Here is a 25,706-nt window from a genome sequence, read left to right as displayed (position 1 = left end):
TTGTATTCCAGGTGTTTCATATTGTTAGGTCTCAGGAAAAAAGCGGCTATGATGTTTTTAATTAACCTTGAAAAGCTAACTCTTTTCTTGGGGAAAGAACATCCATGAAAGATAATGAAAGAAGGCAGTTTGTGGTACTTATCCCCACAACGCACAGTGGGTGGTGGCGTCATTAGCGCTGTGCTGAAAAGCTTATTTAACGATTAAGGAGCTTCCTTTCAGTTTGTTGGAAGATGTGTAATGAGAGATTGCCTGTATTCCGGAATAACTGTCACTGTCTCCCACCTTCTCCTGACAGGTAGGACTAGTGATTTTGTGGACTTTTTAGATAATCCAGAGTTTTGTCTCATTTTGATCGACTCATGCCACCAGAGTCCTAGGAATGGAAAAACAAAAACCAAACACCCATCTCCTAAAGTTTCATGAGGATAAGATTTGTTTACCACAGCAGGGTTTGAGCTACACACCTGCTGTCATGGAATTGAAATTGATTGTTTACTTGGCTTCTCTGAGCCTGGTGATGATTTTATGAAGGTGTATTGGGTTGATGTACGTGCATGAAGAACATTGTGTGTTCCCTGATAACAGTTACTCGGTTATTTTCTTGATAGTAACATAGCATATCTCAGGCTTTGATCTTAGTGGTTGCGAAAGATAGCCCTGCAGACCATTCAGTATACATTCTAGATAGGAAAGTTCAGAGCTTTCTTATCAAAAATGTTCACGGCCAATGTCCGGATCTTTTTTCTTATGACCTACATGGAAAGAATGAATTAGAATGTTACCATTCTTTTTGGAAAATACAAGGTTAGGGATGGTTCAAAAGCAAACTGCAGCTGTATTTGGCCATCGGATGAAACTGACTGGCATTCTTTAAAAAGACCTGCAATCTGGACCACGAGCCAGACCCTAGATTTAAAAAGTGGGAAGGGAGGCTGATGAGATAGTTTAGTGGGTAGAATGTGTCCATACAGGGTTAGTGATCGGGGTCCATCCCTGGACCTTACAAGGTGGCAGGAGAAAACCGACTCCAGAGAGGTATCCCCTTACTGCTGCATGCATGCTGTGGCAACACATTCAACTGTATAGACAGACAGACAGACAGACAGACAGACACACACACACACACACACACACGCACACATTCATATAATGAGACCACTAACTGTGCAAAGAGAGAGAGAGAAATCAAAGGGACACATGAGAATGGAAAGAGTAGCCGTGTGCCCCTTCAAGCATCCTGAACATTTCAGACCCCTTCCAAGTACACGATTATAGAGCAAAGCGTGGTGTTTCCTATGAACTTCAGAGCTGCTATAGCACCCGATACGAAAAGCCACAGATGCTCGGTTGGGTCTGTGAGCTATACTGTAAAATTACGTTGCCGGAGCCCTTTTTCTTCATTGTCAGCACAAATCCTTGTTTATTAAAGATTTAGCTTGAAGGAAATTTTAATTAATTACAGGTGCAGTAAATCCTGCCTGGGAAGCTGCCGCCCCGTGTTTACTGTGAATGGCCTTCATGTGCCTGTGCTGCACTGTTCTCCCCGCTGCCTGACAGTGTGATTTATGGCTGTTGTTTCTACCAGTCCACTGTTTGCCCTCTAGGAGGGATTGGTCTCCTGAGCCTCCATAATAACGGCAGCACTTCCTCAGACATCTTTTAATGACAACAGCACTACATTCAGTAAGTCAGGCTAATTGCAGATGTACCCTATTAATTGCAAAAACTAGGAGAGGTTACATATTTTACAAGCTTTTAATTTGAAACCGCCCGAGATGATTTGTCTTAAGTGTTTGGATGGAGACGTCCATAATATTCAACAATTCACCATTATTGAAACTCCAGTCCAGGCGGTTGTAGAATTCTGAGATTGAATCAGGTGAACATCAGTAGTCATAAATGGATTGTTACCCAGTGGAGAGTGTGTTTTCATTGTGGACATTTTGTACACCTTGTTCTTTCTGTAAAGCATCTTCTTAATTCTTTATAATCATTATACATCTTTGTGAACACAATAGAAATAGGAATTCTGCGGTTCCATAGGTAACATGTAGAGTCCCCCACATAAGTTCTTAAACAATCACAAGAAGCTACGCATTGCTCCAGTGGCATACATTTAGCAGGCTCAATGTCTCGTTAGCTTAACTATGATAAAGCTTCTAGCTGCATCAAGTGATTCCAAGAACTCGTTTTGGGGTCGGGCAGTTTTTGGGTGACTGTGGTGAGCCTATGAACCCGCCTTTGCGGGGTTTAGTCAAACAGAGTCAGTGACTGTTTCATAAATGGGAGTGGTGCTTTAGCTCCCACTCCTATTTCAAGCCCCAGGCAACTGTAATTGTTTTCTTTCCTGTCTCTGTGTTATATGGCCGACACCTGGACAGCAGTCAGTCCTGGAGTATCCACTGCTGTCACTCCAGGCTCTTCCTGTTCTCCTAGAGGGATGCAGGGGTAGACCTGGGGTGTTGCCTGCCTGGAGTCTCGGTAGGAAATGTGGATGTGGAGGAACTGAGGGAATTAGCTCTCAGGTCTCAGAGTTACGGGGTTCAGGGTGAGGCTGGGAAGTGGCGTCTGCTCCTTCCATGGTTCTTCTTCTGCACTGAGCACTAGCAGCTGAAGGAGTGGTACTCTTGCCAAGGAGGTGGGATCAGGGTGAGTCTTAGTTCTCTGCCCATGTTTTCAAGGCTGTCCACCACAATAATTGACTTATTCATCAGAATATCAAACTAGGGAACTAGTTCAATAAAGTGGTGTAGTATTGTGCATTAGACATTGAACTTTCCAATGTGGCAAAACAGTAGTCACAGTAATAATATGGGTCACACTCTTGAGCCTTTGGCTTATAGTCTAGAAAGCAATTTTTTTAAAAATTTTATTTTATTTTTAGAAAGCAATTTTATTATCTCCTTGAATGCCTTGTGTGTTATGGCACATGAGCAGATAATTTCCCACTCCAGTGCTTTTTCTACTCTTTTACACTTTAACACACACACACACACACACACACACACACACACACACACACACACATTGTCTATATACCTTGGTTGAAACCAGGTCTCACTGTGTAACCAAGGATGGTCTTGAACTTCTGACTCTCCAGCCTCCATCCCCTGTGCTGAGATTACTGGTGTGCACCAACCAAGTTCAGTTTATTCAGTTCTGGAACTTGAACCCAGGGCTTTGTGTATGTTAGGCAAGCACCCACCAGCTGAGCTACTTGCCCACCCCACATAAATTTTTTTCATTTGATGTGTGTGAGAGAGAGTGAGCTTGTGCCTGTGCCTTGGTGCTGTGTGTGGAGGTGAGGACAACTTGAGGACAACTCCTTTACCCACTGAGCAATCCTCTTCCCTTTGTTTGAGCGAGGGTTTTGCTATACAGTGCAGGCTGGACTTGAACTTGTGAGCATCATGCCTCAGTCTCCTAAGAGTTGAGATTACAGATGTATGCCATCATGCCTGGCCTAAGAAATTTTAAACTCCCAGTTCCTTAAGATGAGATTAATAAAATTAGCTCTTTTGGAAGATTTTTGAATTATAAACAAGGTGTGAGTGTTATTAGACTTTCTCATATTCAGCTATTGATGTATTCCTGTGAGAAATCCTATGAAGTTGGCATCTTGCTGGGCTTATCTTTATCTGTAAAGTAATAGCTATAACTGGGTATATCTGCAGTTCTGTCAGTTTGGAGAGCTGGGCTCTGCTGCTTATAACATCAGCTGGACCAGTTTGAAGAACCTGTGGCACTTAGGACACCCTGTGTGAGGTAATTTGCAATAGGAGAACGTGACTCTCTTTTCCATTCCTTCGGCTCCCCCAGTTAGTCTGATTTTTCTTGTGCCCATTGTCTTTGAATAATTCATTTTTTTGTGACTGATTTTGAGGTTTTCTGGTATGCTATGTTAGTGGTGTTGCATTCTTTCCACAAGTGACATTTTTCAAGCTACAAACTGAATCCATTCTTTGGTTTGTCTTTTCAGAGTTACTTGTTTGTTCTGTTCATTGTTATTTTGGCTTTCTTTGAGACAGGATCTGATTCTGAAGCCCTGGCTGGCCTGCGACTTCCTATGTAAACCCTCTGCATTCTGAGTGTTGGGCTATAGGTGTATGCTGTCACACCCAGCTTGCTCTGTCTGTCCCCGGTACTTTCTCTGCGAGTCACTGGCCTTTCCTCTTGGCTGTCATTTTCCCTCCCTTGCCCATTGAGTTGCCAGTGCATCCGAGTTGGTGTTTTCCGGAGCATGCATATGAAGGACAGGGTGTTCTATGTGTCTGAGCTGCAGTAGATGCAGTGTTAGCTCCGACAAGGAGCCTGACAACATGCTCAGCTCTCGGGTCCTCCGTGGGAAACTTCCGTTTGCTTGGCTCAGTGCTTGTCTGTGAAAGGTTCCAAACCAGGGATTCCAGGAGCTGTCCTGGATGCTCTGGGGGCTCTGTCCATGTTTGTTACAGTGTTCTACATAGGTAAAGGCTTGTCTTTTTTAACAGTCCTTCCCTTTTAAGAGATAAAATAAATGGTATCAGATATTTTATTGCAACTTTTGTCCTCTTTTATTTACATTTCCTTGGTGTATCTTTACTAAGTCCCAGGTTGGTGTCCCGTGTCATCTGGTTTAGGTGTCCTTTAAGCTCCAGGCTGTGTTTTTTGTCATCCTTCCTCATGTGTGCGCATGCATTAGAGGCACATGGAGGTCAGAGAATAACTCCTCAGACTTAGCTCTCCTTCCACCGTGCCTGGGGTGTGGGGTCACACTCAAGTCACCAGGCTTGTTGGCAAGTGTCTTTATTCTCCTTACACCGTGCCTGGGGTGTGGGGTCACACTCAAGTCACCAGGATTGTTGGCAAGTGTCTTTACTCCCTGAGCTGCCTCACTAGCCCAAGACCTTATCTTTAAAGAAAAGGTGGACACAGTTCCAGAGAAGCTATCTGACAAGGAGGACCCAAAGAGGGACACATGGATTGCCCTGGGAAGGGGAAAGAGATGAGATCTCCATGAGTAAACTGGGGATGAGGGGTGGGCAATGGAGGGTACAGGATAGGGGATAAGAACATAAGAGAACAGGATGGTCGAGCTGGAACAGGGACTGAGTAGGAAAGCAATGAAAGAGATACCTTGATAGAGGGAGACATCATGGGGATAGAGAGAAACTGGGTGCTAGGGAAGTTCCCAGGAATCTAAAGGATGACCCCAACTTAGACTACTAGTAATAGAGGAGAGGGTACCTGAACTGGCTTACCCCAGTAATCAGATTGGTGAATACCCTAACTGTCATCATAGAGCCTTTTTCTAGTAACTGATGGAAGCAGATACAGAGATCCACAGCCAAGCACCAGGCCAAGCTCCAGGAGTCCAGTCGAAGATAGAGAAGAGGGATTCTGTGAGCAAGGGCATCAAAATCATGATGGGGAAGCCTACAGAGACAATCAAACCAAACTAGTGGGAATTCATGAAATTTGGACCAACAGCTGTGGAGCCTTCACAGGACTGGACTAGGCCCTCTGCATAAGCTAGACAGTTGTGTAGCTTGATCTGCTTAAGGAGACCCCTGGCAGTAGGATCAGGATCCATGCCTGGTACATGAGCTGGCTTTTTGGAGCCCACTACCTATGGTGGGACATCTTGCACATCCTTGAGGCAGGGGGAGGGGCTTGGACCTGCTTCTGCTGAATGTACCAGGCTCTCTGACTTCCCATTGGAGACCTTGCCTTCTTGTAGGAGGGAATGGGGGGTAGGTTGGGGGAGGCTGGAGGAGAGGGAGGAGGGAAGAGGGGGACTTGTGATTGGTATGTAAAAAGAATAAAAAATTTCTTAATTAAAAAAAAAAAAGAAAAGGTGGACAGTGCCTGAAGAACAACACTGGAAATTGTCTTCTGGCCTCCATGTTGTGTGAGCGCGCGTGCGCGCGCGCGCGCACACACACACACACACACACACGCACACACACACACACACGCGCGCGCTCGCAGAAAGGGTGGAGGTTTGGGTTTGGGTGTACTTTTATATTCATTCCCCTGATTTCCCTCCAGGTTTTATAAATTAAACAGGAATTACAGTAATACTTAAAATATACCCCTTTTCATTATTTAAAACTATTCTGTATTACACTTCATGTATTAATGGGATTTTTAAGGAAATGACATGCATGTAGTACAGAATTTTTACCCTTAAGTTTTCTTTTGTGATTTGGTGAGCAGCAGTGCAAACAGATCTGCAGGACCAGATCCACGCCAGAGTTTCCATGTGTAGAGAGGAGAGTTCGTGGTGTTCACTCTGTCCTGCTCCAGGAGCGGTGTGAGCATGCTTTCTGGAGGGAGCACCACCCTGGCCCCTCTGCCCCAGCAGGTTTCTGTGAGATACCCCACCTGCACTTAGCAGTGTGCTTAGCTTCCGAGTGGCTTGATTCAAGCCCAGATCAAGCAGGTCTCCAGGTTTTGACCTTTCCCTGCTTAAATGGATTTCTTTTTGGTTTTTTTGAGCAGGGTTTCTCTGTGTAGTTTTGGTGCCTGCCCTGGATCTCACTCTGTAGACCAGACTGGCCTCGAACTCACAGAGATTCGCCTGGTTCTCCCTCCTGAGTGCTAGGATTAAAGGTGTGTGCCACTACTGCCTGGCGACCTTTTCCCTGCTAAGAGTGATGTATTTCTCTGTTTTCTGACATTTGTAGGTCTCAGAAACAATACTTGATGTGGACTATTTCCTCGGAAGGAAACCCTTTCCTTATGTTCTCATGCCTAGACTTTCTCTCTATTATTCTTTCCTTTTAGGATTCCGTCATCTAGGTAGGTGTGTCTGGAATAAGGCCTCTTCATGTTTTTGCTTGACATTTGGAATGTTTTTCTCCACAGATTCAGGTCTCCTAGTTATGTGGGGTTTTTTTTCTATTATTCTTTTAAATTATTGCCTTTACATCTTTTCTGCCTCACCTCATACCATTCAGTATGTCTTTTGTCTTCGATAGTTTCCTTCATTTTCTTGCTTTTCTTATAAAATAATCTTTCTTCATCAACTTTGTTTTTTAACATGTAACAGGGACAGACATAAAGAATGACATAGAAAAGTAACAACTGAGTAAATGATTACATTATTATAAGCTACCTTCTTTGAGGGCTCCACTTCAGTATGTTTACTACTTTGCAGGTTAACCAAATGCAAAGCACTGGTGTGTGTTAGTAGACGGTATGTGTGGTTGTATATTCTTATAGTGTGGTTTAGGTGGTCTCATGCAAATCCAAATCTCACCTTTAGATTGTCATTTTAGGTCATGTTTGTTTTTCCTTTTTTCTTTTTCTTTTCTTGCTTCTTACTTAAATCGGCCCTTCTGATGTTGTTGTTGTAGGAGAAGCTGATCCGAGATATTGTTCATTGTCATGGAGTTTTGATAACCTCTTATTCCTACATCCGACTGATGCAAGACGACATTAGCAGACATGACTGGCACTATGTGATCTTAGATGAGGGACACAAAATTCGAAATCCAAATGCTGCAGTCACCCTTGCTTGCAAACAGGTATGGTTGCTTACAGTGAGGGGGATTTTAGATGGCAGTGGTATTTAATTTTAGAATAGGCTGTTTGCTTTATGAACACACTTTCTGAATTCTGTCTTAATGTAGAAAATTCTTTATGCCTGTCCTTTGTGATTTTCAGTTTAGCTCTTTTATAAGGCTCAATTGTTAGAATGTAGCCACACCCAACACTAAGGTGGTGTTCATCTTGAACAGTAAGACAGAATTCTTCCAGTGTTTTCACCCATATGCAGTTAGAAAAGTGGACAAAATATCCACAGTTTGGGAGGTCCAAAATAATGGACAAACAAAAGTGAATACTAAATGTGCTAAGTAACTATTCCTTGGGAGTGCTTTGGGTTGGATGGTATTCGTGTGTTAACAGTTAGTTTCATAAAAGGATATCTCATTTGCCCAACTAGTTCCGCACGCCTCATCGGATCATCTTGTCTGGTTCACCAATGCAGAACAACCTCCGAGAGTTGTGGTCACTCTTCGACTTCATCTTCCCGGGAAAGCTAGGCACATTGCCTGTGTTTATGGAGCAGTTCTCTGTCCCCATCACTATGGGGGGCTATTCCAATGCTTCCCCAGTACAGGTAATATGGTAGACAGTGACACCTTTGGCATTTCCCCAAACATTATACTTTGTAGCAAAGTCTGGCCAGGCTTATAAATTGGTGTCTAATAAAAATCAAAAATTGTCTTTATTCATTAGATTGTATTTTTGCAGACAAGGTTTTAAAAATATCAAGTACACCATTTACTAAATGAAAGCAGTAGGCTAAAATTTCTCTTTTCACAATAGGAATGAAATGGTTTCACTATTGGCTCTTCCTGGGAAGTGGCTCTCAGATGAGAAGTTTAAAAATAGTTTGGAAGTGATCACAAGAGCAGTGAGAAATCGTGAAAAAGATTGAGCAGTTCTGGGCAGTGTGCACTGTAGTGCCAACCAGGGCAGTGTCCCTTTTACAGTGAAAAGGGATAGACTGGAAGCTGGGAAAGACACAAGGAGCCACTCCTGTGGTGATATTGTGTTCCCCAATATATCATGCACCCTAATAAATTTATCTGGGGTCAGAGAATAGAATAGCCACTAGACAGACATAGATTCATTCCCCTGAATTCCCTCCAGAGGCAGGACAGTGTTCTGTTTCTAGCTTGTTCTTCACATTATGCCAGCGCTGTCCAGGCTCTCAGCCCCTTTATCTGCTCTTACTGAGGAACAGTTCTAAGCCTCTTTGCCTGTCGTGACCTTGATAGTTTTGAAGGCTATAGGCCTGTTACTTGTGAACTATGCCCTCCCCTTGGGTTTGTCTCACATGGCTTCCACATTGTGTTCAAGCTACACATTTCTCAGTATGTAGAGTCTCTTGCTTTGTCCTATTACTGAGGACTGCTTGGTAAAGTTGTTTAGGCCAGATTTCTCAACTCCGGATTTAATATTTCTTATTGGGAATTAACAAGTCTTTTGTGGAGAGATATCCTGAGAACAAGAGCAGAATTTTGTGTGCAATAATACCTCCTCTTGTATAGGAGATACATTCAAAGACATCTGGCAAGTGCCTGGAACTATGAAGACTTCCAGTACCTTTCTTCGAGCCCTGTGGTACAGGACAGGCAGTCTGATAACTGAACTCAATGCTGATGACTAATGGGTGGGTGTCATACACAGTGGGATACACTGGGCGGAGGAATGATTTGTGTCTTGGATGAGACAGAGCAGAGCTATACAAGATTTTATTAAACTACATAAAGAACACAGAATTTAAAACATGAACTATTTTCCTTCTGTAATTTTCCATGTAATATTTTTGAGTAGCAGTTGGCTTCACAGAAAGCAAAACTGGGTAAGAGGAAATTGCTGAGCATATTATTCTTAGTTCTGAATGGCAAGGTCTGAATGTGAAAGGGGCATTGCTTTTATTTGCTCTCCTTGCTTAAGGCCATATTTTCTATATGCTATTGCATCCTGTGAAGATAGTCTGCCCACAGGTAACTATGTGTCAGGCTAGGGCTAATGTGATGGGAGGTGACTGGAGACTAGTGGCATACCACAAGGAGAATGTGGTAAGGGACATCTAGAACAAGGCAGTGAGGCTGTAACTGTAGGAGATGTCACGTCCAGCCCTGAGAGCAGAAGTTATCAGTTTAGACTGTTGGTATCCTAGGTACCGCCTGTGTTTTATAATTATTCATGCCTGTTCACATGACACCTGCACAAAGACAGGTGCACACACATGCTGCAGATGTGAGTGAGGAGTGCTTAGGGTCTTTCCAAATATTCTAACATGTTAATGTGTTTAACTTGAACTTTTCTGTGTTTACTATGCTCAGACTTCTCTTAAAGATAAATTTCTTACCTTTAAATTTTAGATTTTTCTTCTTCTATGGAATGATAATTTACTAAATTGTTAAACCTGTTTTGAATTTTTTAAAGTATCAATAATTAATTGAAGCCTTTGCTCGCCTGTAAGTGACTTAGAGAGGGTGTGGCTTCCTGGGCTGCGGGTCTTTGTTTTCTGTGTACAGTTAATACCCTCTCATGTGGCCGTGTCCATTAGGGGCCATATGCTCCATTTTAGGCCAGAGTGACCTTTCATTTCTAGGATCCCTGAAGCCTAATCGCCCCTTATTAGCTGGTGGCTCCCACTGCTCCAGCTCCCCCCACACTTAGCTTTTGATCTCTGCCCTTGTGAGAGGTCAGTTCCTTTGTAGCTTTTGGAGAATGCAAGATTATAAATAAGGATTTGTTTGAAACTAGTTTTTCCCCTAGAGGATGGTCAGTAACCAAATAAATCTCTACTTTCAGACCTAACTAAATAGTACAGTAATAATTAAACGAGTATGGAAGAGAAGCTAAAGCATGGTTAAACAGGTTTTCTCTTGTGTTATTTTGGCTAATGAGGTAATTTTTTTTTCTGATGTTAATTTGAGAGATGTCACCCCTGGAGCATGTAGAACTAACTTGACTTTTTCCAAGTTGAATTTATATACCTGTTGATCATTCTTTAACTTTTAAGATATGGAATCATTTGGGAAAAACACATGTATTCCCTAAGCTAATATCTTTCTTTCTTCTGTTAAAGGTTAAAACTGCCTATAAGTGTGCATGTGTCTTAAGAGACACCATTAACCCCTACCTACTGCGGAGAATGAAATCAGATGTCAAGATGAGCCTTTCTTTGCCAGATAAAAATGAACAGGTCTGTGGATCTGGGAGGTGACCAAGCATTACTCAAGCGTGCGTGTGTCTGCGTAACTGACCAGGTCTATAGCTCTGGTCTTGGGCTGTGGACAGCCTGGTCTGCTAGTCACTGTACCCATCTTTGGTATCTTCCTGGCTGTACGTTGCTCTAGTTCACGGGCTTTGGTTTCCCTCTGTTAACATGTGGGCCTAACCCTACAACTACTTGAAAATATTTCCATGCTTCTTAAGCCCCTGATGCATTCCTGGGACACAGCAATGAGAAGAGCAGTCTTGTTTCCATAAACCTCGTAGGGTCACACATAAGTAAGGTGGGGGTTATGTGAGTGTTTTCACTAAGTCGGGGATGAGACATGTTGAAGGAGGGGGCTTTCTTCAATGGATGGTCAGAGGAGACCTTTGACCCGCTAATCCTTCTGAGCCCTAAGGAAGGTCGAAGAATGAGTTGGGATTTGGAGAAAGAACATTGCCGGGGATGGGTAGGGGCAGTGTATTGATACTTGTGGGCCAGCAGGGGTGCCATGGTGGCTGAAGGTAGAAACAAGAAAGAGTGTAGCTCAGGAGGTAGTCACAGGGCCACTTAGAGGCCAGATTTTGGGTTCTGCTGGTCATAAGAAGGACCGGTTTACTCTTTATGAATAGATTCCTGAGAATATACTATGGAAGAGGTTGATGGCATCTGAGTTGGTGTTACAAGGATGACACTGAATCTGTCATGGTGTTATCTTAAAAGATGATTGCACCTTCTGCTCAGGGCATTGTAGATTTTTAGGTTGAAGGATCCCAGACATCTGTCACCAAGGCTACCTTCATCCCTGCTTGTTTCTTCCCCCATATATCAGCCTATTTTGTCTGTGTGTCCTCCCAAAGTCCTTAGACAGCGAGAAGGTCTGCTGTGATAGAGGCTTCCAGAGGACAACCAGCTGATGAGTTGAATTTAGGATATGCTGAAGTACTTAGACAAGGTCCACTGACATCAGAAGTTGAAAGATGGGAGAAGGTTCTAGGCTGGTCGTAGCTAACAGTGAGCTGGGAAGGTATTACAGTTTTGGGCAGAGACTGGTTTGCCCAGAGCATGTGGAGACCAAGCAGAGAAGCAGCTGCTTTCTTCAGCAGCATCAGAAGAGAGCGCCAAAAAAAGTAACTGCCTAGGAAGACAGAAGCCCAGGCCGACAGGCTGCAGTGAGCTAGGAGGCAGGGCTGGAGCTGTGGAGTGGAGGACAGTAGCTGACCTGGCAAGAGCCTGGTGTACTTAGCAGCTCTGAAGTCAGTTCTGATGTTTGGGGGCATTTTCAGTGGCATCAGTGACTTGCACCAGATGCTGGCGTGGGCAGCAGCTGGCAGGTAGGCTGTCCCATGTTCTTCAGGATGTCCCCCTTTGCCTGTAGAAAGCCTGTGGGTAGGGGACTATCCTGAGGAAGACAGGTAGATGTGACAGGCAGGTGTTCAGATCCAGTGCTAAGGTTGAAGGATTGGCCCTGCATTGGACTGTCTTGTTCACTTTGATGAGGTAGTTGCAAAAGTAGAGACATTTTAGGGATGGGAACCAAACCCCTACGGATATGGATCGTGGCTTCGAGTTTGGTTCTGTTGTTTTTTATTTGTCTGGTTGTTTGTGTGTAGCTGTTGAGACAAAGACGGCTGGTAGATGAGTGGCTTAGGAAGCCCCAGGGCATTGGCACAGCTATTTGGACTTTTAGATGGTGTTGGACAGTGTGTGGAGAGGTGCCTCTTGGGGCAGACAGTGGTAGGCTGCTGTGGGATTGGGACTGCTGCTGGGCACTGGCTATAAAGCAGTCAAGGTGGGCGGGTGATTGGCTCTGGAAGCTTGTGGGGCAGATGGGGATGATGGTGCACGGGGGTAGCACAAGGATAGTAAAGAACATCCCATGGGAGCAGGATGGGCTGCAAAGAAAGTCAAGCCTTGAGGTGGAGGTGCTGGACTTAGAGAGAAGGAACTGAAAGGCAGGAAGTGGGCAATGTGATGTCGTGGAATAATTAACCTCAGTGGGCGCTGCAGGGTAGGGGCTGCTGTTAGGGCCCGGTAAACTTGCTTCCAGGTGAGGTCAAGATTCCTGCAAAGTTGGCCAAGCAGTGTGCAGATGACTGGCCCGGGGGAGAGTCTCTCGTCACATTGAGCTGAAATGAAACATGGCTGCCACCTGGGTCCTGAGACTGCCTGTGAGCAGGAAGCCAGTCTGGAGGGGCTGCTGAGTGATGGGCTGGACCTAGATGGATGATATGGAAAAGGGAGAAGTCTCTTTAGCTGAGAGATGTATCATTGTAGTTAAAATTGTATACATTGTACTATTTTTCTAGGGAATCTTATTGATAATCTAATTATTGTTTCTTTCTTTTTCCCTTACAGGTCTTATTCTGCCGTCTAACTGATGAGCAGCATAAAGTCTACCAGAATTTCATTGATTCCAAGGAAGTTTACAGGATTCTCAATGGAGAGAATCAGGTCAGCCAAAGAGCAGACACCAGAGATCTAAGTTGTTACCAAGGAGGGTTGGGCAGGAAGAGAAGCTGCTGTTTAGAATGTGCCAGGCTTCTTGTGTCATGCCGCCTTGGTTCACTGCCCTGCCATCTGCGGAGTGGCTACGGGGTCATAGCCACAGCTGGAGACAGGTGTGGTGTGAGGAGCAGGGTCACTGGTATGAGGGTGGAGCCCTGAGCTAGGAAGCTGGACCCCAGGGGGGGATGTGACCATGAGTCCTGCTACCTAAGGATCTTAACCTGGCAGGGGCTGGTGCCCAGCACCGTGCTGGGTTTTCCCAGAAATTATGACCAAAATTACGTTCCCAGGGTGTGGTCATGAAGATTTGAAGATTGTATCAGCTTCTCAGTGAGTCTCATGCAGAGCACTGCCATCTTAGAAACCAGATTTCTCAGGTTCTAACCCGACTGCCCCCAGTGTATGGAAGGAATGTATTTATTCATTCTCCTCTTCAGGACTGTTAAAGTACTTCCTAGTACTGTCCAGAATTTGACAGTGTCTACTCAGAAATCCCCTTATGTAAATCATGCAGATCTGGAGTTTGGCTTTCTAGAATTCCTTGTCACGGTGGTGTGTCCCCAAGCACTTGACATGAGAATGTGATGCTGGGACTGCACAATGGCAGGAACATCATGGACCGGTTGAGTCATGAGTACTGGAAGGCAGGTGCCTGAATTGTGCTTAGCTGGAACATGCTGCCACTGGGTCAGGGGTTTCCTGTGCCCTTTGTGAAGACACTTGGGAGAACTTTAACTGAATCTGCAGCTCTTCCTGGAGTGAGAGAGCTCATTACACCAAGAACACGCTGCTCATCTCCACTGGATTGTAGGTCTGGTGTACTTGAATCCAGCACTGTGGTCTAGTTGGGAAGAGCCCTGGGAATGGGCCCTGCAGAACTAGGAATCCCATGCAGAGTGTAGGGGAAACCCATACCGTTGGAGTATAGGGCATACTGAAGAGGACATTTTCACACACATCTGTAGTGGCATTGTCAACATTCAGCATGAGTGTGCATCTGTTCAGTGAGTGGTAGGTGTATAATAAATTAAAGCTGCAAATACACTTATACCCTTACATAGTTTTACTGACTTGACATGTAACTTTCCTAGGCCAAGTAGACAAGTTCTTCTTTCTGTTTATCCAGACAATGCTGTTTCCATGAGTGCTTTCCAAACAAGCCTTAGCAGTCCAGTGCATTTGGGTATTGTGCCTTTCCCCTAGCAGGTGCATGCTTGCATGCCCTTAAATGCATGCTGAGCCTTGCAACCATAATCCTCCCTCTGCCCCATTGTAGGTACATGTGAGTGTGTTCACAAGTCCACTCTGTCCTGCTCCCAGGCTTTGAGGTGGACAGAGACGAACTCACACCATGTACCTGCCCCCAGGCTCTGCAGTGGCTGTTGTTACCCTTACACTCAGGTGCCTGTACTTTGAGATTTAGATGTTTTGTCCTATTAATCACTTCTCAGCAGCTTCTTTCTTTCTTTGTTTTGTGACTCTTTAGAGAGTTTTGACCATGTTCCTGACTTGCTCAGATCTTATGTTGTTAGTATAACTGTTGCTTAGTTAAATCTGCTATACTTTCTGAAAATTGGCTTAATTTATGATTCTTCCTTTTTACTTAAACTTTCAAACCAGTCACAGCCTGAATCTTCCCCAACTCCCAAGACAGGGTTTCTGTGTGTAGCCCTGGTTGTCCTGGAACTCACTCTGTAGGCCAGGGTGACCTCTGCCTGAATCATTCTTACACTTTCATAAGCACCCTGTGGCAGGGGCTGGCCTGGGGGCTGGGGCGAGCAAGCCTCAGCCTCTAGTACTTTGCTATTGCTGGACCCAACCCTGCACATCTCTTCTGTTCATGTATTTGTCATGTGTATTTGCTTTCTGATGCAGTAGCAGTAAAGGGAACTTCAGCCTCTGGCTCACACACTAAGCCACAGGGCTTAGGGTACTTAGATATGTAAGATTAGGAGACATTTGATAAGGCACAGATTGGTATGACATTTCTGTGTTTTTAAGGTAACTTAGTTTTTTTATGTCAGATTTGCAGTGCTGTGGACTAAGTACTCTTTTTTCTAGTGAAGAAATAGAATTATCAGCAATTGACTATGAGCTCTGGGGACATGTTCAGTCCACTGAAATTGTTTTCTTCCAGGGAAGTTGTCCAGTCAGGATAAGAACAGGAGTGAAAGATGGTTTATTCCAGCTTGTGTTAGTCAGTTTTCTGTCACTATGACAACATACTTGAGAAGTCAACTTGAAGGAAGGTTTGGGCGCTCACGGTGTCAGGGTTTTAGCCTATGGTCACCTGGCTGTTGTTTCTGGCCCTTGGTGGAGCTGCAAGTCATTGTAGGAAGCGCATGTGAAGGTAAAGCTGTTCCCCTTGTGGGGCTGGGAATTCGGACCCTCAGAAAAGGAGCTGGGGACAAGGCCTACCTCCAGGCCACTTCCTTCAGCCAGTCCCATCAATGGATCAGTCTATTGAGCAGGTCAGAGCCTTCCTGGGCCGGTTACTTCCAAAAAGCCCCATATCTGGACACCGCCACACTGGGGACAAGCCTTCAGTACAGGACATTTAAGACCCAGACTGTTTCTCAGAGTGTTGACATTAGAGAGGAAATCAACAAGCTGGTAAAAGTGACTCCATGTAACATGTCTTCCTCCCTTCTTGTTGTTTACACAGGGTAATTAATCTGAGCTCGTGTGTCCTTGTTGTTTTAATCACAGATTTTCTCTGGACTTGTAGCTCTGAGGAAGATCTGCAACCACCCTGACCTCTTTTCTGGGGGTCCCAAGAATCTCAGTGGTCTTCCAGAAGACGAGCTAGAGGAAGATCAGTTTGGTTACTGGAAACGTTCTGGGAAAATGATTGTGGTTGAGTCTTTGCTAAAAATATGGCATAAGCAGGGTCAGCGAGTGCTGCTCTTCTCCCAGTCAAGGCAGGTGAGTGCCCAAGTGCATCCAGCCAACAGGTCGCGTCTTCGGATGTCCCTGACAGATAGGAGATCTGCCACGATGCCGAGGTGACAGCCCACGGGTCACTTCAGGACTGTGTGGGAGTTTGGCCATAGGAGTCTGGCATCCTAGTCAGGCTGGAATTACTTACATCATAAGGAATTAGCAAAAATTCTTTGGCAGCGTATTTCTCTTCCTGAGAGTAAGAAGCACTTTGAGTACAGACCCACCGGGGAAGGCGGACTTACACAGGAGAAGCACTCGCTTGGGGCATATTTGGTTTGCAGACTGTCTCCTTCATCCCTCAACAGATGCTGCACATACTGGAAGTGTTCCTGAGAGCCCACAAGTATTCCTATCTCAAAATGGATGGGACCACCACCATAGCATCAAGACAGCCACTGATTACAAGATACAACGAGGTAACAAGGAATGTGGGGTGCTTGTGTGTGGATGGAAAGGAGTGTGCATGTCCGCCCTCACAGCCCCCTGAAAGATCTTTGTCTGGCTAAAGGGAAGGGGGACATTATCCTTTTGAGTGTTTTGTTTTGTTTGTTAGTTTTCTTTGAGATATGGTCTAACTATGTACCTCTGGCTGGTGTGGAGCTTACTATGTAGCCCAGGCTGTCCTCAAACTCACAGAGATCCACCTGCCTCTGCCTTCCAAGTGTTGGGATTAAAGGTGTGCACCACCATGCCTGGTGACATTTTGCCTTTGACTGTGCACTTTAGGGTTTGAGAAGTGGGCCTATGAGATTTAGAAATGAAATGTTGAGATTTGAGATCTGGTGAAGTATGGCCAGTGAGAGTGTCTGCATGTGTCTGTACCAGACACAGTTATTAAAAAGTGTCAGGTAGGAGCTCTGAGATGAGAGCTTGATTCCCAGAGGATTCTGGGACATGAGGTTGGGTGTGTTGGTAACCAGCAGAGCCTGTGGTAGGATGGTGTGGGGCGTGCAGAGCTGTAGCAGTTCTCAACTGTGCCCACTCTGTTCTGGATCTTTCCTGTAGGACACGTCCATCTTCGTCTTTCTTCTGACCACACGGGTGGGTGGCATAGGAGTGAACCTGACCGGGGCCAACAGAGTCATCATCTACGACCCTGACTGGAACCCAAGCACCGACACACAGGTCTGTCATTTCTACGAATAGAAGGTGTCTGCAGAAAGACAGCTTGCTCTTAGCAGTTTTCATCAGGAGCTCTAATGTTATACCTGCCTTCAAGTGCATCTGCGTTTTGGTCACATTCTGTTGTCTGGGGTGAAGGAACACACAGTCACTCATACAGACTGGGAGAGTCCTCAGCTGTTTGTCCATAGCATCCATGTGAGCCATGGTGTGAAAAGGGCTCACAAACAGTCAGATGGTTTTTTCAGTCACGCCATCTTGGTTCTCTCTTTGTAGCCTGACTGTTCATCCACCGGCATAGGCCTCAAGTGTATGTTTCTTCTCAGACAGAATTTTGACTGGGGGCTGAAAGGCAGTGATCACTACTGCTTTTTCTTGTTGGCCCTCGGTCTGGAAGGGCCTTGTTAATGTACCTCTCTCTGCCTCAGGCCCGGGAGCGAGCATGGAGGATAGGTCAGAAGAAGCAGGTGACTGTCTACAGGCTTCTGACGGCTGGCACCATTGAGGAAAAGATCTACCACCGGTCAGTACACACGGCTATGGAGCCTCAAGTTCCTATCCTAGAGTTTTCACCAAGAAGGGTTGTTGGTGAAATCAAGTGTTGGTCTAAAAGAGTCTTTTATCTTAGAGGAATAATTGCTATAACTTAAGGGGTATCACTGACTGTTTTGTGGTTTTATTTTTTCTTTGCCATTAAAACATATTTTGAGCCATTACTTTTTTGTTTTTTTGTTTTTGTTTTTGTTTTTGTTTTGAGGCAGATTCTCACTATGTAGCCTTGGCTGGCCTGCAACTCACTCTGTAGAGCAGGCTGGCCTCGACTCAGAGATCTGCCTGTTAAAGACAAGGACCGCTATAGCCAGCCAACCTTACTGTTTTTTAAAATATCTGAACTTGGTAATTATTGTGTCTTAATCTAAATCAGGGACTTCTTATATGTAAATTTGATGTTGTTTTCTGGGGGAACATTCCAGCTTACTGTAGTGTGCCATTTGCTTTTAGAAGAACTGAGAAGTGACCGGGACATTCGGGTGACCTTTGGAGAGGGTGGCAGCATGTGTTTCTCCTTCTGCCTTTCTCTTGTAACTAGACAGCCTGAGGCGGTGGTAACTACAGGGAGAGTCCAGACAGCTTCTCCTGGGCCCCTCAGCCTTCATTCTTGTCCCTTTTCCAGCGCCCGCACCGACACTGGGCTGTTCAGAAACATTTTGTGTTCTTAGGGGCTTCTCGTAGGGCCTGGAGATGATGTGAGTCGTGTGAAAAGAAAGCTTTAGGCTGGAACACAAGTGGACAGGAGGGGATGGCATTCCCGTTGGTAATGCTGTGTGGAAAGGACAACAGTATATGACCTTAGCACAGAGTGTAGACCAGCAGGTGGGGGCTGGGGAGCAGGGAGGTGAGAGCTATGCAAAACCCTGAACCCATCACAAGAGGGCACCAAGGAGGGCAGGGCAGGCCTTGGTCCATGAATCGGGGAGACTGACTGGCTCCTCCCAGCTTGTAGAGGTTGGGGCACATAAATGTGAAAGGTGGGTTTGAAATGTGAACGTCTTAGGGATTAAAAAACAAATAACAATTCATTGGGCATGAATAATAAGATATCATTTCTGATTTAAAATTTATAAAACTAGTAGACCACCTGATGTATTATAAATGTTGTAATTTTCCATGGCTGAAAGTTTGGGGAAGGGACTTTTTAATCATTCATAGATCTGCTGTTAGCATCTCTCTCACATTTAAAACAAAAATTAACCTTTATCTTTATGTGTAGGTGTCCTACATGCATGTATGTCTGTGCATGATGTTTATGCAGTGACTACGGGGACCAAAAGAGAGGGCATTAATTCCCTGGGACTGAAGTTATGGACAGTTGTGAGCTGCCCTGTGGGTGCTGGGAATTGAACCCAGTTCCTCTGGAAGGGCAGTCAGTGCTCTTAACTGCTGAGCAATTTCTCTAGCCCATCTCTCACGTTTTATAAGTGAAATTTTAAATTACAGCTAAACATTGTTTCATACCAGTGTAATTTTATCTTTTTAGACAAATCTTCAAGCAATTTTTGACAAACAGAGTGCTAAAAGACCCAAAACAAAGGCGCTTCTTCAAATCCAATGACCTTTACGAGCTGTTTACTCTGAGTAGTCCTGACGCATCCCAGAGCACCGAAACAAGTGCTATTTTTGCAGGTATTACATTAAATCATTTAATTAACCAATTGCATAAGAATTCTGCGGTGTAACAGCCATGTTTTCCCTGTTTCAGGAACAGGCTCCGATGTTCAGACACCCAAATGCCATTTAAAAAAAAAGACTCCACCAGTCCCTGGAACCAATTCCAAATGCAAGAAGTTTCCCATTTCTGACACATCTGCAAATGGTGCCCTCCTGACTGAAGAGAAGTCTGAGGCGATGGGGCCTGCAGGAAGTGCACCTTCCACAGAAAGTGGCCCTGTGCAGGCCGACTGTCACCCGAGTGGGAGCGGAACTAGCAGTATTGCCTTTGGAGAAGAGACAGGTGCAGGGTCCACCCTGGAGCAGCTGTCAGCGATGAGCGAAGATGGGAAGCGTTCAGATTGTCCAGTAGTCGACCAAACATCCGGGCCATCCGGTGAGGCGAGCACCAGTGAGAAGCAGGGTCCTTCCTCCAGAGGGGAATGCTGCCAGGTTCAGACAGGACCTGCTCTCGTGAGTGAACAGACAGAAGGTCATTTTTGTAAGCACAAATCAAAAAGGAAACACGATGCAGCAAAGGAAGAGACCCCAGAGAAATGTCTGCCCAAGCAAAAGGCCAAGAACTCCAAGCACTGCAGAGATGCCAAGTTTGAGGGAACTCGAGTCCCACACCTGGTGAAGAAAAGGCGATACCGCCAGCAGAACCCTGAGCAGGAGGGCGTGGCCAAGGAGCGAAGCAGTGATGACTATGTCTTGGAAAAGCTTTTCAAAAAATCAGGTAATGATGTTGATTAATCTCCCACCTGGGTGCTAGGAACGAATGTGGGAGTCATTCCTAGCACGGTGGTCTTTCCTAATGGTGCTGACATTTTGAAAGTTGTATTTATCCCCCTTTCTGAAGACCTGAATGAATTAGAAACTTTAGGAAACAATAATACTTAACATGACCACTTACAGCAGATCAGAAACCACAAATAGACTTGTGCTGCCTGAACGTTAATAGGCAGTCTCCTTACATGCTTTTCCAACCATAGGAGGTTAGAGGAACAGATCATGGGAGAAAGGTGGGGCTGTGGCTAGGCACAGGCAGAAAGAGAAGCTGATGGCCAAGATTAAAGAGAAAGCATTAGAGAAACCAACTAACAGTTGCTGAAGACAGTGGACATCAGCCTGCCCTGCTCAGCTTTGGTATCTCCCGAGTGCCGTTGTCTTTGTCCTTTGCTATATTATGTTCAGTGGGAAGGCCATAGTTACCAAAGACGGAGCAAGGCACTCTGTTTGAGAAGGCAGGTTTATGTACTGCTTCAGAAAGTCTTTGAGAGAAATTATCATGACGAGTATACGAACTCTACTGTAGCCTTTAATGCCACCATTTACATTTTCCAGCATTTGCTTTTTCATTCACATGCATACGTAAACACGCCTACAAATATACATGCATGTATGTTTGTGTACAAATAAATATGCATACATTCTTTTACCTCTTTCTGTGTCTGTGGATAAGAACCATGGACTTCGATTCCAGTAAGGATGAAGTGATGTTTACCTCCCACAGTGCAACAGCTAAATTATTGACACCATGTGTGAAGCAGTGGTACTAAGAGGGCACCGAAGAGTGGTGATCTGAGGTGGGGAACGAACTGGACTTGGGCTTGTTGCCCTGAGAGACATGAGAGGAGATGGAATCCTGGACAGACTGTGTTAAGCATTCAGGGAGACCCAGGTGCTGGAGTTTATGCAAAAGAGAGTGATAAGTGGGAGCAGTACAGAGAAAGGATTCTGCTTTCATCTGCAGAGGGGCTCCTTTAGAACTCAGCTGGATGCTGATAAGTACATTCTTCAAGGAAGCTATGTGAGGCTGCAGAAAGGCCCACTCAAAAGGATTAGCAGAAACATTTCTGTGCACACCCATAGCAGGGGCAAAGCCTGTGCCTACCAGCCAGCCTCTTGTGTGACATAAGAAAGTATAGTATTGCCTCAGAGTTAGCACTATTTCAGCCTCCCCTGAATCCTTACAGGACTGTATAGATCATAAACGCTGGGCAAGATAAAATTTATGATGTTTTGCATCAAATACAAAAATTATTGGGCACAGAAATAAGCAGGAAAATGTGACTCACAATAAGGAAATAAATTGGGAAATTAGTAGAGGGCATTAAATAATTGTACCTGTTTCATATATTCAAAAAGAGGCACGAAAGATACACACATATATTGAAAGTGAACTTACATGAAAATGCAATATCTGATGTGAAAAATATCTGGTAGGAGATGAAGGCATACTAGACGTAGCAGGAGAAGCTATGCAGAGAGGAACACAGTAAGTTCACAGAATCCAAAAGGCCGTGAGATGTTATAATAATAGTACTTAAGGTCCTGACCAAGAAGAGAGAGGAGGAGATATATCAGTCTGAAGAAATACTGGTAAAGATTATTCCAAATTAGATGAAAGCTGTATATCCATACATTCAAGAAACTTAATAAAATCTAAGCCTAGAAATGAAAGAAAACCATACCATAATAATAAAGTGGCCAAAGATGGCAAAGAGAAACAATGAAATGTGAAATGCTGTAAACGGGAAGAGTTTAGAAGAAACAGAGTTGTGAACCTTGAAAACCAAGATGATGATAAGTCACCTCAGTAGAATAAAGGACAGAATCCACATGATCTTCTCTACAGTGGGGTAGGATGTAGGAGGGCAGGGTCCCATGTGCCCATGGCTGTGAAGAGGACTTTGCAAGTCATATCATTGCCTTGACTGGTGTAGCTCCATGGTGTATCCAGGTCAGAGCTTGTCATATTGTACCTTTTAAGTAGGTGTGCCTCATGGTACATCATATACTTCAGTAAATCCCATGAAGCAAAGCAAAGGAACTGATATTGCTCTGTCTTGTTTCCATCAACATCGTAGAATCCTTCCCATGTGTCAGACCCCCTTCTTCCAGAGCGCGAGAATTCTTGACCGTCATTCTCTGCATGATAAATAGTTGTACAATCATACCATGCACGGTATTAGAGAACATACAGCCCATACCACCACCACCACCACAACAACAAAAAACATCTAGCAAAAGTTTAATATTTATATAACTTTTTATCTCCAATCTGAAGTTGTTAGTCAAAACACTATTCAAAAGTTTCTTGGTTGTTTTTTCTCTCTCTCTTTTATAGTACAGTTAGATTAATTTATTTGTGTCTGTTTCAGGATTTCCCTTATGCTTCTTGACGTTATTGTATTTTACTTTGAGTCTATAACATACATTTACAAAAGTCAAGACTTGCCAGCTACCCCATCCCTCCCTTGTTTATCCCACGAACTCATGGCATTTCCTCTCCGCGTTCCTTTTTGTCTGTTTTTCTTACTCTGACACAAAAGGCTATCCACTGTGTGTCCCTTTAAGAGCCTTGTCTATCCTGATAGTCCCTTCCTAGCAGTTCATAGAGACCCTTCTCCATTTCTGTGGCTGTTACATGGACACACCATAGTTTCTTCACGTTGAGTACTTAGACTGCTAAGCTTTTTTCAGTCATAGGATCTCGATAAATAACCTTATGTCCATGTGTTATTCTGCACACAGCTTCTTGAAAATTCCCAGAAGTGAGGTCACTGCATCAGAAGATGTTTTTAGGTTTTTGAAATGATGGTACTCCCCCAAAAGAAAGGAATTTATAATTAGCATTTGTCCTCAGCAGTCTGTCTCCATAGCCATGTCAGGACTGTGTGTTACATCTTTATTTTCTGCCAGTATAAATATATGAAGCCAGGAGCTGTGGCCCATCCCGTTAATGCCAGCACTTGAGAGGCAAAGACTAACAGATTATGAGTTCAAGGCCAGCCAGAGCCGCAGAGAGACTCCCGTTTCTGGTTGGTTGGTTGGTAGGTAGGTAGGTAGGTAGGTAGGTAGGTAGGTAGGTAGATAGATAAGTTGTTCGTGTCTGAGGGGCAGATAGACGGGCAGACAGGTAGAAGTCCATGTCTGATGGGTAGAGGTAGGAAGTACAGCTCCCATCTGCAACCACAGCAGCCTGGGGAGTTCCCTTAATCTTTTAGGGACCTTGACACAGATTAAGCTTCATTGGTGGCTTCAATGCAGAAGAGTTTGAGTTCTAGCCGGTATAAAGGAGAGTTGGGATTTAATAAAGCTATTTTAATCTAGGTTTAAGCAGGAGGTGTATGAGAAAGGGAGTTGCTCAGAAGAAAAGGTGCTGGAGAGCACAGATGTGGCTTGAGTGTCACAGCCACCTGACTCATCTGAAATAATAGTGATGTGTAGGACTCAGATAGGGTTTGAATTAGTATCTTCAGAGAGTCATTAAGAAACCCAAATGAGAGGTTGGGGATTTAGCTCAGTGAGTGCAAGGCCCTGGGTTCGGTCCTCAGCTCCAAGAAAAGAGAGAGAGAGAGAGAGAGAGAGAGAGAGAGAGAGAGAGAGAGAGAGGGAGGGAGGGAGGGAGGGAGGGAGGGAGGGAGGGAGGGAGGAAGGGAGGAAGGAAGGAAGGAAGGAAGGAAGGAAGACCCAAATGAGTCCACCAGCTGCTTCCTTACAGATTACAGTTGCTGACAAGGAAGGTTAGGATGTCTCCTTTTAACAAAGATAACAATTTTTTTTAGATGCTCCTGGATGTCTACAGAGAGGAATGAGCCCCCAACCAAGAGGTCTTACACATCAGGCCTCAAGCTGGAGTCCATATTATTTGTCATAAAGTAGATTTGCACCAAAGGAATACTCATTATGCCAGCAGCCTTTAAGGCAAGAGTGGATTGTCTGGGGCTCTTGCTTCTCAGCAGTCAGATCTAGAGTGGGGAGGCTCCTTTCTCTTCTCTGTTCCTATAAATTCCCTTTCCTTATGTCCTGACTCTTTAAGTGGCATCTCATTTTATTTTACTTTGCATTTATTTTATTAGTGAAATTGAATAAAAGTAATACATTGATTCATATATTTTTGTTCTTGTGAATTTTTTAAGTTTTATCTTCTGCTTTCCAAGCTTTTATAAAAATTTTATTTAAAGAACAGTTTTTTCATTTATTTTACATACCGACCGCTGTTCCCTATCTTCCTCTCCTCCCAACTCCCCCCCATGTGAATTATGTTCATTGTTATTGTATATGGGGTTTCCCTACCATTATGTTCTTTAACTACTTTTTAATTGGAAGGTTATAGGTTTATTTTATATCTCATTCTTTCCTGAATGGTTTTACTGTTTTGATTTTATCATTGATTATCTAGAGCCCTCTAGGTTTGTATCCATTAAAAACCTCAAAAGAGAGAGGGACTGGAGTTGTGTATTGATCAATGGCAGAACACTTGAGGGTAGGGAAGAACTAACGCAAAAAGGACAATTGTGTTTCTCACTTCTGTCACATCTTTTTCTATTATTATTAGTTTAGTAGCCAACAGTGCTAGCAGAATGTTACATAGATGTTAGAGGTGCTGGGCATCACTAGTAGAAATAACCTGTAGTGTCTACTCATTGAATAAAATTGTGGGATTAGGGTGAGGCACATGTTTTATTAAGGAAATTCCTGATTTGGGGAATGGCTTTACAGGCCTAGGTAATGAAGTTTGTCATGGATGGCATTGAAAAGAGCATTGTAAAGCTTTTTAGATGGTGAATTTTCTTAACATTAGCCGACTTTGGATTCCTATGACTCTTGCCTGAGAGTCTCTATTTTTATGGCCATTGGTTCCTGTGTTTTAATGTTGTGCTTAGTATTTTCTCACTGATGTTCATAGTAATATTGGTCTGTAGCTTTATTGTCAGTAACTTTATTTTTTCTGTATACAGTACTTTCTGTTTTCCTGGAAAGTTAATTATTTTGTGTGGTTTTTAAATTGGCACATGGGTATACATAATATGCCTATAATGAATTTTAAGATTTGCCTTTTTACAAAGGTAACTTACCTCTTTCGAATTTATTCCATAAACTTTTCTTTTCTTTAACCTTAAGTGAGTTGTCCATTTTGCTGCTTTTTTCTAGTAATCTAGGATTATTATTTATTAACAGGTAAATAGATCGATAGTTGATCTATTCTCAACTTCATTATTTTGTTTTATAATTTCCTTCTAGTATTTTTGTTTTTATTATGTTTTGGTGAGAGGTTTTAGCATAATTATTTCCTTGTATTTGTGTCTAGTTAGAAATTTATTTCATTTTTATCCTCACTTAATTTTAATTGATTAATCAATTAATTAATTGATGTATCAGTTAATTTTTGAGAGAGTATCACTGTGTA

At 43.9% G+C, this 25,706-nt stretch overlaps 1 protein-coding gene across 1 annotated transcript in view; it reads left to right on the top strand.

Annotated features, from left to right (window-relative positions):
- Ercc6 (ERCC excision repair 6, chromatin remodeling factor) overlaps positions 1 to 25,706 on the top strand; it is a 74,352-nt gene that overhangs the window by 45,669 nt on the left and 2,977 nt on the right. Inside the window, exons 9-18 of the mRNA XM_028878375.2 lie at positions 7,341 to 7,511; positions 7,931 to 8,107; positions 10,598 to 10,714; positions 13,085 to 13,180; positions 15,944 to 16,159; positions 16,483 to 16,593; positions 17,183 to 17,302; positions 17,728 to 17,822; positions 19,338 to 19,483; positions 19,560 to 20,246. Coding sequence (XP_028734208.1) covers positions 7,341 to 7,511; positions 7,931 to 8,107; positions 10,598 to 10,714; positions 13,085 to 13,180; positions 15,944 to 16,159; positions 16,483 to 16,593; positions 17,183 to 17,302; positions 17,728 to 17,822; positions 19,338 to 19,483; positions 19,560 to 20,246 — 1,936 coding nt within the window. The remainder of the gene's footprint in view (positions 1 to 7,340; positions 7,512 to 7,930; positions 8,108 to 10,597; positions 10,715 to 13,084; positions 13,181 to 15,943; positions 16,160 to 16,482; positions 16,594 to 17,182; positions 17,303 to 17,727; positions 17,823 to 19,337; positions 19,484 to 19,559; positions 20,247 to 25,706) is intronic.

Source organism: Peromyscus leucopus, chromosome 9 (assembly GCF_004664715.2).
Source record: "Peromyscus leucopus breed LL Stock chromosome 9, UCI_PerLeu_2.1, whole genome shotgun sequence".
Taxonomy (NCBI): Eukaryota; Metazoa; Chordata; class Mammalia; order Rodentia; family Cricetidae; genus Peromyscus; species Peromyscus leucopus.
The sequence above is the reverse complement of the archived record's forward strand: the minus strand, read 5'-3'. Positions and strand labels throughout refer to the sequence as shown.